This window comes from Miniopterus natalensis, chromosome 18 (genome assembly GCF_054644295.1).
Source record: "Miniopterus natalensis isolate mMinNat1 chromosome 18, mMinNat1.hap1, whole genome shotgun sequence".
Taxonomy (NCBI): Eukaryota; Metazoa; Chordata; class Mammalia; order Chiroptera; family Miniopteridae; genus Miniopterus; species Miniopterus natalensis.
Genome location: NC_142098.1, coordinates 41,461,380 through 41,475,560, shown reverse-complemented (window position 1 = coordinate 41,475,560; position 14,181 = coordinate 41,461,380). Strand labels below are relative to the sequence as shown.

Sequence of the window (14,181 nt, the reverse complement as noted above, 5' to 3'; positions counted from 1 at the left end):
CCTAGGGATTCCCTGAGGCCCTGCCCACCCTAGGGATTCCCTGAGGCCCTGCCCACCCTAGGGATTCCCTGAGGCCCTGCCCACCCTAGGGATTCCCTGAGGCCCTGCCCCACCCAGGTTTTGGGCCAGCCCTTGCTGTTTCCATCCGTGTAGATTATTTTCACACAAACAGCCTGTATTGACTCAGGCTGTGGACTTTCCTAAAATCTCTCCACCCAGCAGCATCTGGCCTCCCCATGCCCTCCGCCTGCAGCTCCGTGGCCCCAGGCCCGGCACTCAGGCAGGCAGCCTTGGTTCACAGGTTGGCCTCTCCCAGGCACCTCCAAGTCAGGCACAAGTCACAGCCACCTGCAGGTCACTCTGTTGCTCGTGACAGGTGGCCCGGGTAGGGCACAGTGGGGGTGGACCTTGGCCTGCACTTCCCGAGGGGTCCCAGAGGCAGTGGACCTGGGGGACAGCTTCAGACCACAGCAAAGCACGGCCCAGACAACCCACAATGGACACACTCCAGGGGCAGACTCAGCAGGACCAGGGCCTGCAGGGTGGTCACAGCCAGGCCTCACAGCTCCTCAGCCTGGCTGGGGACAGTCCTCCATGGCTAACAAAAATCATTCCTCAGCTTCAACGGGGGGTGCACACAGCCCACAGGGGTGCCCCTGGAATGCCCAGGTTGGGGGACCAGGGAGGCGGCAGCGCTGGGCCCTCAGGACACTCCTACATAAGGCCACTCTGCCGAGACCAGGGCGCAGCAGCTCTACCTACCCCACAGAAGCAAACACAGGGCAACGGCCAGAACCAGGAGACAAAGAAACAGGTCCAAGTGCAAGGAGAGCACCAACCTCCCAGAAAATAACTAAACGGATGGAGACCAGCAATCGCCCGGGCGCAGAGGTCAGAACACTGGTTATGAAAATGCTCAGAGCTCTGAGGGGAGAGAAGAGCTTTGTGTGAACTTCAGCAAAGAGACGGGAACATAGAACAGTGAGAAATGACCAACAGTAACTGGGACGGAGGATCCCTCACGGGGACCACGGGAGAGCAGCCACAGCGCAGGACCCAGCCAGCACGGGGAAGGCGAGGGAGCAGAGCACAGTCAGAGCGGCACAACGGACACAGGACCCAAAACAGCCACAGAACCCGGCGCCTCTGGACGGCGCCAAGGGAACTGGCATTCGCATCACCTGGGCGAGGGGCTGGGCGGGGAGGAGAGAGCAGGGGAGTCACACCCAACGTGGCCAAGTAACGATGGGAAACTCCCCAACCTGGTCAGGGAAAGGGACACCCAGGGCCCGGGACTGCAGAGACCCAACGGAGGAACCGCAGAGGTGCACAGCAAGACACGGCATCGCTGAAACGCAAAGGCCAAAGACAGAGCATCTCAGAAGCACCGGGACAGACGCAGTTAGTTACCTACAAAGGGCTCCCGTAAGACTGTCAGCTGTCTCTCAACAGAAACTTTTCAGGCCAAAAGAGACTGGAAAGAAATATTCAAAGTGGTGAAAAGCCAGGACCTACGACCAAGGTTGCTCTACCCAGCAAATCCATCATTTTTAAATGAAGAACAGAAAAGGGGCTTCCCACTCAAAAAAAGCTAAAGGAGTTCACCACCCCCCACCCAAATTACTAGAAATGTCAAAGGGTCTTCTTTAAGACCAAAAATAAAAAATATGAACAATAAAACAGCAATAAACACGAATCTATCAAAATTACTTTCTGCCCGGCGGGGCGTGGCTCAGCGGTTGAGCGTCACCCTGGGATCCAGGAGGTTGCTGTTCAATTCCCGGTCAGGGCACAAGCCCCGGTTGCGGGCTCCATCCGCAGTCCACAGTGTGCAGGAGGCAGCCGATCAATGACTCATCATTGATGTTTCCATCTCTCTCTCTCTCTCTCTCAGTACCTCTCCCTTCCTCTATCTGAAATCAATAAAGATATATTTTTTGAAAATTACTTTAAAAGACACACATAGACTGATAGGAAAGGAAAAAGGTGTTTCATGAAAATGGAAACAAAAGACAAACAAGGAAATCTCGGGTAGCAATACTTATAGCAGACAACACAGACCTTCAGACAAAGGCCCTACAACAGGAGACAGAGAAGGACCCAGCAATTCTGCTCCTGGGCACTTGTCTGAAGAAGCCCCAACACCAGTGGGAGAGACACAGGCACCCACGTGCTCACTGCGGCATCATCTTCAGGAGCAAGATATGGAGCCACCTAAGTGTCCATCAGTAGGCGCCTGGAATTAGAAGAAGTGCTGCGCTCTGGCCAGTGTGGTCAGAGCTTCGGCCCCCTGGGAAGGGTTGAGGGTTGGAGTCCTGGCCAAGGACAAGTCCCTGGGCTGCAGGTTACCCCCCCCACCCCACGCCCACCTCCTGGCTGGGACTCCTGGGGAAGGATCCAATTCAGGGGCCTCTCTCCCAGGGATGTGTCTCAGGCTCCTCTCTCTCTCCCCACCCCTCCCTTCCACTCTACCTAAAATCTGAGGAAAATACCCTGGGGTGTGGACTGTAAGAAAAAGAACTGGGAAGATGTGCTCTGGGATGTGACTCAGCCACACAGAGGGACAGACTCTTGCCGTCGGCAACAACCGGGATGGGCCCTAAGGGTGCTGTGCTGAGTGAAATAAGTCGGACACGGAAAGACCAATTCCAGGTGACGTCACTTACATGTGGGTCTGAAAACAAAACAAAACCATCCCACCAGCGGAACAGAAACAGGCCCATGGACACAGACAACATTTTGACAGTTGCCAGAGGGGAGCAGGGCTGGGGGACGGGGCGAGAAAGGTGAAGGGATCCCGGAGCTCAAGCTGGTGGCTTCAGTGTAGGCACCAGGGTGTCCAGTGCAGCCCAGGAACAGGGTCAATAACGTAACAGCTGCATGGAGGTCACCGGGCACTGGGCTCACCAGGGCGGCCACTTTGTAAGTGACGTAAATGTCTGATCACAGGGCTGCACACCTGAAACCAACGTAATATTGCACATCAACTACAATTGAAAAATAAAATATAGTTTTCAGGGGAGATATTTTCATATAGATCTTGAATTCATTATACAGATGGATTAATATCTTAACTGTCCTTAGTAAAAATGAAGAAAAAAGTCTCATATGATGACCTGGGAAGTCCACAAAATCTCTTCTGCTGCCTTCCAGAGGATTATGTGCCCAGGAAACTGCTTTGTGGGAGCAGAGCCGGCCTCTTTTTTGGGGGATACCCTGTTTGCACAGAAACTGCCGTTACTGAGATTTGGAGGATTGACGCCCACGTTCTCAACAATGAACCTGAGCTTCTACCTCAGGAAAAATGAACCGACAGTTGGCAAAAGACAGTCCAGGTTTCCTGGTAAAATGTAAACTCTCAAGAGGAAACCAGGGTTTTGGAAAACTCGGGCCCCACCACGTGCTCTACACAGCGCCCCAGTGCTGAGACTTTTCTAGTGGGATCTGCGGTAATATTAACAGACGGGAGTGTTTGGTGACATGTATTAAATGCGTCCCCACAGGAAGACCCCCCAACTCAGAGAAACAACGCCCCCCTTTCAATGCCCTCGTGAGCACCAGAGCCCCTCGCAGGACAGCCCGAGGCTTTCAACACAGCCGGGCAGGACCACTCAGTCCTGTGCCAGCCCTCACTGTGCAGAGCATTTCAGGACGTGCCACTCGTGTGGTTCCAGTGGACGATCAAAGACGAGTGTCAACAACGACCCGAAAGGTTATGAAAATGCTCCCTCTCCATGGTCCCTGAAGCTGTGCATATTTAACCCCGCAACCCAATTAGGAGAGTAAATGCACAGACAAATATGAACCCTGTGGACTTCTAGTGACGGGACCAGGCCGAGACCCGCAAGGATGTGAAACGGGAGCAGGTCCCTTCCTGTCACCTCCGTTCATCTGGGAAACAGTCATTTTTCATGAAAACATGATTTCTGCTAACACGTCATAGGTTATTAATGTTCAAACTGAGTTAATAATTGTTCAGACTGTTTGATGCCTGTGTGGCCAGTGTGACAGCTGTCACCCCATAAACAGCATTACTTTGGGGTCCCCCCTCATTTGTAAGACGGGAGAGAGGTGCTGAACCCAGAACGTGGGGAGTCGCTGAGAACACAGCGCCTGGGCCGGGACTCGGGGAGACGGGGTGACCAGCGCGCCCCCTGCGGGAGGGTCAGGACTCGGCCCCGGGCCCCCAGGCCTGGCTCTCAGGTCTGAGCCCGAGGGCGGAGTCTGGGGCGCGGGGCTCAGGGCTGGGGAGTCCCCAGCTCCCCAGTTTCACTTCCCTTCTCCCAGCCTGTGTGGGGGCCTCCTGCCCGGATACTCATGACGCGCACACATTTCTCACGCCCATTGGCTGAGCGGATCCTGGGCCCGCCAATCAGCGTCACCGCCCGTGCCGGTTATAAGGCTCCGCGGACCCGCCCGGACTCAGATCCTCCCCGAACCCCGAGGATGCGCGTCATGAGGTCCCCACCCCTCCTCCTGCTGCTCGCGGGGGCCCTGGTCCTGACCCGCACCCGGGCCGGTGAGTGCGGGGTCGGAGGGCGCGGCCTGTGCGGGGGGAGCGCGGGACCCGGAAGCGCGTGTCCAGCGGCCCCCCGTCTCCCGTGTCCCCCCCAGGCCCCCACTCCCTGAGATATTTCCACACCGCCGTGTCCCGCCCCGGCCGCGGGGAGCCCCGCTTCCTCACCGTGGGCTACGTGGACGACACGCAGTTCGTGCGGTTCGACAGCGACGCCGCGAATCCGAGGAAGGAGCCGCGGGCGCCGTGGATGGAGCAGCCGTGGGTGGAGCAGGAGATGCCGGGGTATTGGGACCGTGAGACGCGGATCAGCAAGGAAAATGCACAGAATTCCCCAGTGGCCCTGAAGAACCTGCGCGGCTACTACAACCAGAGCGAGGACGGTGAGCCCCGCGGCCGCCCCGTCCCCACCCCCATCGCCGCGGACGGGCCGGGTCGCCCCGAGTGTCGGGGTCCGAGCTTCACCCCGAAGCTGCGGAACCGCCCTGCCCCCCACCTGGGAGGGGCCCGCGGGGACTTTGACCCGGTTTCACTTTCAGTTGAGGTTCAGTCCCCGCGGGCGGGGCGGGGGCGGGTGACGCGGGGGCGGGGCGAGTGGGCGGGGCTGACCCTGGGCGGGGTGAGTGGGCGGGGCTGACCCGGGGGCGGGGTCAGGGTCTCACACCTTCCAGAGGATGTTCGGCTGTGACCTGGGGCCTGACGGGCGCCTCCTCCGCGGGTCCTATCAATTCGCCTACGACGGCGCCGACTACCTCGCCCTGAACGAGGACCTGCGCTCCTGGACCGCGGCCGACACGGCGGCTCAGATCACCCGGCGCAAGTGGGAGGCGGCCGGTGAGGCGGAGAGATTCAGGAACTACCTGGAGGGCCGGTGCCTGGACACACTGCGCCGTTACCTGGAGAAGGGGAAGGAGACCCTGCTGCGCACAGGTACAGGGCCCGCGGCGCCCTCCTCTCCCTCGGGTGGGGCTCCCGCGAGGAGACGGGAAATGGGGTCCGTGTCAGACACCCCTGCTTGAGGTGCAGGGATGGAGTCCCCGGGACTTTGAGGTCAGGGACCAGAGAGGGACCCCCGCCCTCCTCAGGGACAGTTAGGGTGCAGTCTCCGGGGTGCAGGGGAGACCACCCCTGAAACAGGCGCTCAGCGGTTCCCATGGACCCTGGGGTGGCTCTGGGCCCCAGGGGGCCTTTCTCTCGGGCCTGTTCCCTGCCCCACACCCCCTGTCTGAGGTCTGAGCCCCGCTGCTCTGAGTCCTTGGCCTCCCCCCAGGTCAGGACCAGAAATGCCTTTTCTGCCCCCAGAGACCTGCCTCCCTCCCGCCCTGGGCTGTGCTGCTCTGACCCTGGAAGTTCCTAAGGGACCAATAGGTCATCCCCCTGCCTCTGTCCAGGCTGGTGTCTGGGTTGTGCCCCTTCCCTCACCCCAGTGTCCTGTCCCTTCTCAGGATGGTCACCTGAGCCCTGCTGGAGGGTCCCAAGGTAGAAGCAAAGTTCCTGAATCTTCTCCCCGTTTCCTCAGACCCTCCAAAGACACACGTGACCCGCCACCCCATCTCTGAGCATGAGGTCACCCTGAGGTGCTGGGCCCTGGGCTTCTACCCTGCGGACATCAGCCTGACCTGGCAGCGAGACGGGCAGGACCAGACCCAGGACATGGAGTTTGTGGAGACCAGGCCCGCGGGGGACGGGACCTTCCAGAAGTGGGCGTCCCTGGGGGTGCCCCCTGGAGAGGAGCAGAGATACACCTGTGTTGTGCAGCACGAGGGGCTGCTGGAGCCCCAGAGCCTGAGATGGGGTGAGGAGGGGACGTGGGCACAGAGCCTCTTCCCAGGGAAGCAGTGGCCTCTGGGGGCTCCAGTGGGCTCAGGGCTGAGGCCTGGGGGTCGGGGCCTCACCTTCCCTTCCCCTCTCTTCCCAGAGCCTCCCTCTCAGACCCCCTTCATCATCATGGGCGCTGTGGTTGGCCTGCTTGTCCTCGGAGCTGTGGTGGCTGGAGCTGTGATGTGGGCGAGGAGGCGCTCAGGTGGGGAAGGGGGTGTGTGAGTTTCGTGTCCCCCTGGGGTGTCATCCCAGGGAGACCTGTGTCCTGCTTCATTCAGGGGAAGCACCGTCTCCAGGCCTGGGATTGCCAGCGTGAGGTCTGTGTGCTGACTTCCTGTTTAGTGAGGCAGGTGTGACACTGACGGACACATGGGTCACCTGATGGTCCTAGTGATGGGGACCCGCCCCCAGCAGTCCCAGGTCAGAGGGCAGGTCCCTGCTGAAGACAGACCTGCAGGAGGGAGTCGTGTCCAGTCCCTGCACATGCACTTTCCTCAGGTTTCCTGACCCTGCCCTGGGTCTGTACAGACACAGGATTCTGGAAACTTCTCTGGGCCCAGGACTAGGCTCCTTTAGGACCTCAGGGCCCTGCCCCCTCCCTGGTCTCTCACAGGATGTTTCCTTCCCACAGGTGGGAAAGGAGGGAGCTACGCTCAGGCTGCCAGTGAGTATGGAGGGGGTGCCCCCTGAGACCCTGGGACAGTGCAGATGGGAGCCCATGGGGACCCTGCCACCCCATAGTCCCTCCTTTAGCCTCCTGTCCTTGGTTCTGATCACGTCCTGCTGTGTCCACCCCAGGCAGTGACAGCTCCCAGTGCTCTGGTGTGTCTCTCTCGGCTTCTAAAGGTGAGACCCTGAATGGGGGGGGTTTGGGGCAGAGGGGACGGGACTGGGTTACGGGGACTCTGTGGACATTGTGAGCATGAAGTGGACCTTTGAGAATGTGACCAGTTAGAGCCACTGCGCTGAACTTGTTCCTGATGGTTTCCTTCCACAGCGTGAGGCAGCTGCCTGTGGGGACTGAGTGATGGAAGATCTGTTCAGGCTCCCACTTGGTGACTCAGGAACCTCAGATTGGGGGGCTGCCACCCCCCCACTTCCATTGCACTGATCTGCAGCTTCTTACTCCTGTATTGAAATGAGACCCCTCCCGGCCTGTGTGGCTCAGTGGTTGAATGTCTCCCGTCCACCAGGAGGTCTCTGGTTGATTCCCAGTCGGGCTCATGCCCAGGGTGTTGGCTGGATCCCCAGTTGGGGGCGGGCAGGAGGCAGCCAATCAATTTTTCTCTCTCATCGATGTTTCTGTCTCTCCCTGTCCCTTCCTCCATGAAATCTGTACAAACATTAAAGAAATCGAAGAAATAGGCTCTGGCTATGACTTTGTTTGTTGACTTCTTGCCATGAGGACTGATGGGTAATTAGAGGAGAGGGTCCTAAAGTCTGAGGGGAAATACAGGGGAGCACCTAGGACTTTCCAGAAGCCCTGTGTGTGCTGTGCTGAGCCTGGGCAGGGGGCCGGGAGAGGCTGTGAGGACTGAGTGAGGTCGGGGCCTGCGCCCAGTGGGCGCCCAGGGCCTCGTGGGCTTTGACGTGGTCACTGCCCGGCTGGGCCACCTCTCTGGGGCTTTGACCTTGTGCCTTCAGGGAACCTTGTCCCCCAGGACCCGTGGTCACAGGGACTCACACATCCCAGGCCCTGTCACTCGTCCTTCTGAAGCTCATCTCCAGGACCCTGGCCAGTGAGGACGGGAGGGGCCTGGTCAGCCTGGACTCAGGTCTGGGTCCCCCCTCAGCCCCATCTTCTGGGTGTTTGTTGTTTCTCTTTTCTGTAGAGATTCCGCCTGTGACTGTTTGCGTGAGTTTTGGTCTCGTTCTCCTGGTGGCTCCCTCCCCTCTGACAGCAACAGGGTCGCTTCCCTGTCATTGTCCACAAGGCCCCACGGTCCCTGAACCCGTGAGTCTGGTGTCTGGAGATGGATTTTCATGCTGATCCTGCTCTCTCCTCCTTCCAGGGCCTGAACGTTCCCTCCCTCTGACCAGCTTGGTCTTCCTGGGACCAGCCCCTTCCTGAAGCTTCCAGATCCCTTAGCCAGGAGCCATCTCATTAGCATCCCAGAGTCACCTGTCCCTCAGGAGATGCCCAGGGTTTAGGAGCTGGGTGCCAGGAACCGGGGCCAAGACCAGACCTTTCCTCTCATCCCCAGGCCTCTGACCAAAGATCCCTCAATAGCAAAAGTGTCACAACAGTTAGAGACGCTGGCACATCACTGGGTGCCCCTCAGTCATGACCAGGAGTCCAGTCATCGTCCTATTGAGGATGTTTCGTGGCCCATTCATTTGTGAAAGTTGCCCAGCAGTTTCAGAGGGGGAATTAAAATTAAGCCATAATGTGACATCGCCGCTCAGCTCCCAGGCTGGGGAAATTACGAAGCCAGACAATCAGCTGTCAGCAGGAACTTGGAGTCATTCCCTCTCATGTTGCTAGTGGGAGAGTCTGTGCTTTCAATACTTTGAAACCCCTTTGGCAGACTCACTACATACACCAGAGACTGACAGAGACACAGACGAGACGGCAGGGAGTCAAAAGCCAGAAGGGCCCTGGGCAGTTTGGGTCAGTGGTTAGTGTCGGCCCCCAGGCTGAAGGCCCGAGGGGTGGATTCCGACAAGGGCAGGACCTCGCTTGCAGGCTCCATCCTGGGCCCTGGTGGCAGCATGTGCGGGAGGAACCAGCCCCTGTGTGTCTCTCACATCCATGTTCCTCTCTCTCTGTCTCTCTCTGTTCCATTCTCTCTGAAAAGCAAAGGAAAAAATATCCTCAGTGGAGGATTTAAAAACAGACAAAACGTCAGGAGGACGGATGGACTGACCTGGAGATCCCTGCTGGCTCTCAGGGGCAGGGTCTCCCGATGCTCACAGGTGGGGGCCACACACCTGCTGTCCACCCGGGAACGTTATTCAAGGAGACCCACTTCCCCGCTCCCCCCTCGAAACAGTAAAAGGGACAGGACTTTATGAGACCCCAGGGACCTGGCCTTCCCCTGAATTTCGGTGGAAGTCCCTGAATGCCCCAGGGGACACCTGTGAGTCTGGGAGCAGAGGGGGTTAGAGAAGGAACCTGTGCCCCCTGAGGTAAGGAAATGGGGGGAAGCAGTGGATGGGGGAACAGAGGGGAAGGAGTGGGACCTGAGGGCGGCTTTCCCAGGGGCTCCGAGGGTCCCTTGGGCCACTCTGCCTCGACCAGGGTGCCGGGACCATGGGTGTGCAATTCTATGCTGACTCCACACTGTCCCCCCAAACAAACTTCTCTCCAGTGTATCTTGACCGTTTATTACTTCTCGTGACCTTTTTATTTCTCTGTGGACAGTGTGGGAATTTTATAGAGAGAGCGTGGACTCCGCCCAGTCAGCAGACAGCACTGAGGGGAACCTGACTGAGGGTCCCGGGCCCAGCCGCGGTCGGGATCCATGCCCAGCAGGTTGTGGGCAGGGCGGGCGGAGGGAGGGTCTCAGGGTCCGGGGCTGATTTGGTCCTGGGTCTGCCCTGTGGCCTCGTGGGAAGAGCGTGGACGCCAAGGCCGCCCGGCAGCCCCAGGACCGGCTGAGAGGCCCTCAGGCCCCAGCTTGCAGCTGACCCCGGGCCTCCTTTCTCCCGGGACTGACCCGGGGGCGCAGCCGGGCGTCTCCGTCCTCAGGGTCGGGAACAACCCCATGGCTGTTCTGCCTCTTTGCCTAGAAGATCTGCAGGATCGAGAGCGTGTCCGTCGCCCTCCTGAGCGCCCCCGTGGCCGTCCCGCCGTGTGGCCTGGATGAGACTAGGAAGGGGCAGCCTGGAGCCGTCTTTCCCGACAGCAAACTGGCCGGGGGACCGGCACCGGCCCCTGCTGCCTGCAGTCACTGCCCAGCAGGCTCGTCCATATGCAGGTCCATCTCCGGGTGGCCCACGTCCTCGAGAATGGACAGGGCCTCTGGGGACCTGACAGGATGTCCGCAGGGGGAGGCTGGCACCGGGCCGTCCTGGGAGATCAGCTCCACCGAGCCTCTGTCGCCATCTGGTTGACTTGGTGAGAAGTGGTGTGAACGGCGTCAGGGACAGCGTCCTGCAGGTCTCGCCCCTGCCCCTGTGACAGTGCCCCTCTTATCGCCATCGTTTCCCCAGCTGCCTCCGGTCCCAGCAGGAGCACATGCAGGACCTTTGAGCCCCCCCCCCCCAGGAATGAGCCTGGGCGCCTCCGGTCTCCACGGTGCTTCCCTGGCCCCCGACGTGCCCGGGGCCCTGGGTGCGTCCGGCTCCAGCCTCAGCTCAGGCGGCAGGTGGAGGACCCTGTGCCCTCCTCGTGGTAAAAGCAAAAATGAAAGAACGCTGGTCGGACGGGGCAATGTCTCAGCTTCGCAGGGTCAGTGAGGCCTCGAGGCCCGGGACTGGGCATCGGCCGACAGCTAACAGCCCTGTGTCGACGCCTAAAATAGGCTAAGACGCCGTGGCCACCATTGCTCCCTGGTTATGGCCTCGGCCCGCACCAAAGGGTCTCGGGTTCGATTCCCGATGCAGGGCACGTACCTGGGTTGCAGGTTCCATCCCGGGGCCCAGCCGAGGCTCACGGGGGAGGCAGCCAGTCGCTGTCACATGGATGCCTCTCGCTCTCTCCGTCCCCCTCCCTCCTTTCCTCTCTCTAAAAATCAATGGGGAAAAACATCCTTGTCTGAGGATTAACAATAAATCAATAAATAGATTTAATAGGCTAAGAGGGGAGGTGCTATGCTGAGTGTCACAATAACAACGTGGGTCCCAGCGGAGGAGCCAGCGCCCTGGCCAGGCCGACCCCCCGGGGAGTCCCTTCCAGCGAGGAGCCCAGAGGAGCTTCCAGCAGCCTCTGCGAGGCCCAGCCGGGCTGGCTGAGGGGGCACAGAGCCTCCGCTCACTGTCGGGTTAACCGGAGCCGGTTAAATCCCAGGCCCGGGCGGTCCGCTGGGTGCTGGTGAGAACCAAGGCGGGCTCCTGGGAGCCGGCGGCCCACAGGCTGCATCTCTCCAGGCCGTGGAGGGCGCAGTGCACGTGGGCCTCAGCCAGGCCCAGTTTCCCGCCTCACACTCCCAGTCCCCGGGGCCACGCTTGTGGGACCCAAACGTCACGGGGAAAAGACTAAATAGGATAAAGAGCCTGGCCGGGTAGCTCGGCTGGTTAGAGCGACGTCCTGATGCACCAGGGCCGTGGGTTTGATCCCCGGTCAGGGCACACACAGGAACCAACCAGCGATGCGCAAATAAGGGGAGCAACCAGTCCATGTTTCTCTCTCTCTCTCTTCTCTCCTCCCTCCCTTCCACTCTCTAAAATCGAGGAAAAAAATATCTTCAGCTGAGGATTAACAACAAGAAAACAAAAGAAATAAAGAAGTGTGTCCCCAGGATAGGTAAACACAGCGGGGAGCCCCAAGGCTCCCGAAACATTCACTCCAGGCCACTCAGACTTGCAGATACTTGGATAAAGGGAGAGACTTTTGAGAGCTCCCCAGGGCACACGCTGACGTGTGGAAGGACGTCCGAAAGCTCTTCACCTTGATATCAGAGACCCTTGTCGCCCAGGCCGAGGAAGCGCAGACTGGAGCTCTTGCTGAGTTCCAGACAGAGACGGCCACCAGCCGCGGAGGCCGGGCCACACGACCGCGACCTGTCGGAGAGCCAGCGGGACAGGCAGTGACCCTGGGTGGGGGGGTCCTCGTTTCGGGTCCCTCTATCAGACCCCGACGTCTCCCCAGGCCTGAGCCCGTCCAGAGGCAGGGTGGCCCCCCAGGCAGCGCAGCTCACGGTGCGGCCCGGGCCCAGCACCGCGTCCGAGCCGGCGCCCCGTTGCCCCATCTCAGAGGAGGGGCTCCAGGAACCTGCGTTTTACCACCACCGCCCCACCCGATGCTTCTGAAATTTTATGACCCAGCAATTCCACCTCTGGGAATCTATCCAAAGAAACCCGAAACACTAATTCACAAGAACCTGTGCACCCCTGTGGTCATGGCAGCGTTATGTCCAATAGCCAAGGTTTAGAAGCAGCCCGAGTGCCCATCAGTACACGAGTGGATGCAAAAGCTGTGGGACATTCACACCGTGGAATACTACGCGGCCGTAAGAGGGAAGGAAATCTTACCTTTTGTGACACATGGGTGGGCCTGGCGAGTGTTATGCCGGCTGAAATAAGCCCGTCAGAGAAAGGCAAGTCCCCCATGGTCTCACTCAGATGTGGAATCCAATGAACAAAGTAAACTAACAGACAAAGTGGAGACAGACACACGGGCACGAAGGACAGACTGACAGCTGTCAGAGGGGAGGGCCTGGGGGCTGGAGGAGAAGGTGCAGGGATTAAGCAAAGAAAAAAAGACTCCTGGACTCAGACAGCAGGGGGGTGAGTGCCAGAGGGAAGGGGGGAGGGGGCTAGAGGAAGGAAAGGGGGCAAATGGTGGTGGAAGGAGACGCGACTTGGGGAGGTGAACACACGATGCAGTGTGCAGATGATGTGATAGAACTGTGCACCTGAAACCTGCATGATTTTATTAACCCGTGTCACCCTGGTAAATTCAATTTAAAAATAAAACATGAGAATCCCTGCTCTACACCATGTGTTTCCCCCTCTGCTGATCTCCCTCCGTACCCGTGGCTGCCGTGCTCACTCCTGTTCTCCCAGTGACTCCTCAAACCAAGGGGTGGCCTTGGGGACGGCCCTGGAAGCCACAGACTTACCACAGATACTTGAGGTTGCTTGCTGAGTGCCTCAAGGTTCTAAAAATCACCGTGGACAAAGGAACTCGCAGGTCGTTAGAGCTCCAGCTCAGGTGGGTCAGCCTGTGGTTAGCACCCAGGACCAGGACCCGCGCCTTCAGGACCCTCACGGGCCTGGACCTCACCCGAGGCAGACGGGCAGCGAGGGGCCCGCGGGCGTGGGTCGGGGGACGCCGACTGCGTCCTTGTCTTGCCTTTCGACCATAAACCCACACAGAGACCCTCACGGATGTGCCAGATAGAAGAGGAGCCCCAGATTTGATTTCTGGGTCATGATACTGAACCTTTGAAGAGGTGACCTAAAAATATACTCCCCAAAGAGTCACCGAGCTCCGTCGGACGTAGAAAGTCAGGAGTCAGCCATGGCCGGGCGGGGGCTCAGCTGGTCAGAGCATCGTCCCGAAAGGCCAAGGTGGCAGGTTTGATCCCAGGTCAGGGCCCATGCAACCAACCGACGCCGCGTACGGAAGAGGAACAACAAGTTGATGTCTCTCTCTCAAATCAATAAATAAAATTTAAAAAATAATGAAGTCCAGAGTCAATCAAACTGCTCCCCTTCCCTAGTCTGCCATGAAGAGGTCCTGGGCCACCTACTCCTCTCAGACGGGGACCTCCTAGGTCCACCCTGAGAGGCCCGTGTGGTGAGAACCGCTCCCCCTGGGTTTTTTGTTCGTGTGCCTGTTGTTTTGTTTTGCTTTTGAGCCTGTTTCTTCTTATCTTGAGGACTAAGTGGCAGAACCAAAATGGGGAGAAAGGAAGCAAGCCCAGGGCGAAGGACGCCACTGTGTCAGCCGACTCCCGAGCTCTTGGTCCGGCTCCTCCGACACACCGACGTCTGGAAAAGCCGTGACCGCCAAGTCCGCTCTGAATTCATCGAGTGGGCACGGGACTGGTTGGTTTAGGCCTGGAGCTCTGACGGGTTGGTGGGCAAACAGCAGGACAGAAGTTGACCAAGAGTCCAGAGCAGCCAACCAAATGCCGCCTCAGCCTCAGCCTCAGCCTCAGCCTCAGCCTGGCTCGCTCTGGCCTCGCTCGGGCGTTTCTGCCCTGGCTCCTCCTGCCGGCCCACCTCCCCCGCTC

General features: G+C 59.2%; 1 protein-coding gene across 1 annotated transcript; it reads left to right on the top strand.

The window, feature by feature from the left end:
• Nucleotides 1-4,438: 4,438 nt before the first annotated feature.
• Nucleotides 4,439-7,702, top strand: LOC148091134 (BOLA class I histocompatibility antigen, alpha chain BL3-7-like). The gene is made up of 8 exons (XM_087826995.1): nt 4,439-4,519; nt 4,615-4,899; nt 5,171-5,446; nt 6,036-6,311; nt 6,435-6,539; nt 6,969-7,001; nt 7,136-7,183; nt 7,335-7,702. The coding sequence occupies exons 1-8, from the start codon at nt 4,447-4,449 to the stop codon at nt 7,337-7,339; spliced, it is 1,101 nt and encodes a 366-aa protein (XP_087683121.1). The 5' UTR covers nt 4,439-4,446; the 3' UTR covers nt 7,340-7,702.
• The last annotated feature ends 6,479 nt before the right edge of the window (nt 7,703-14,181 follow it).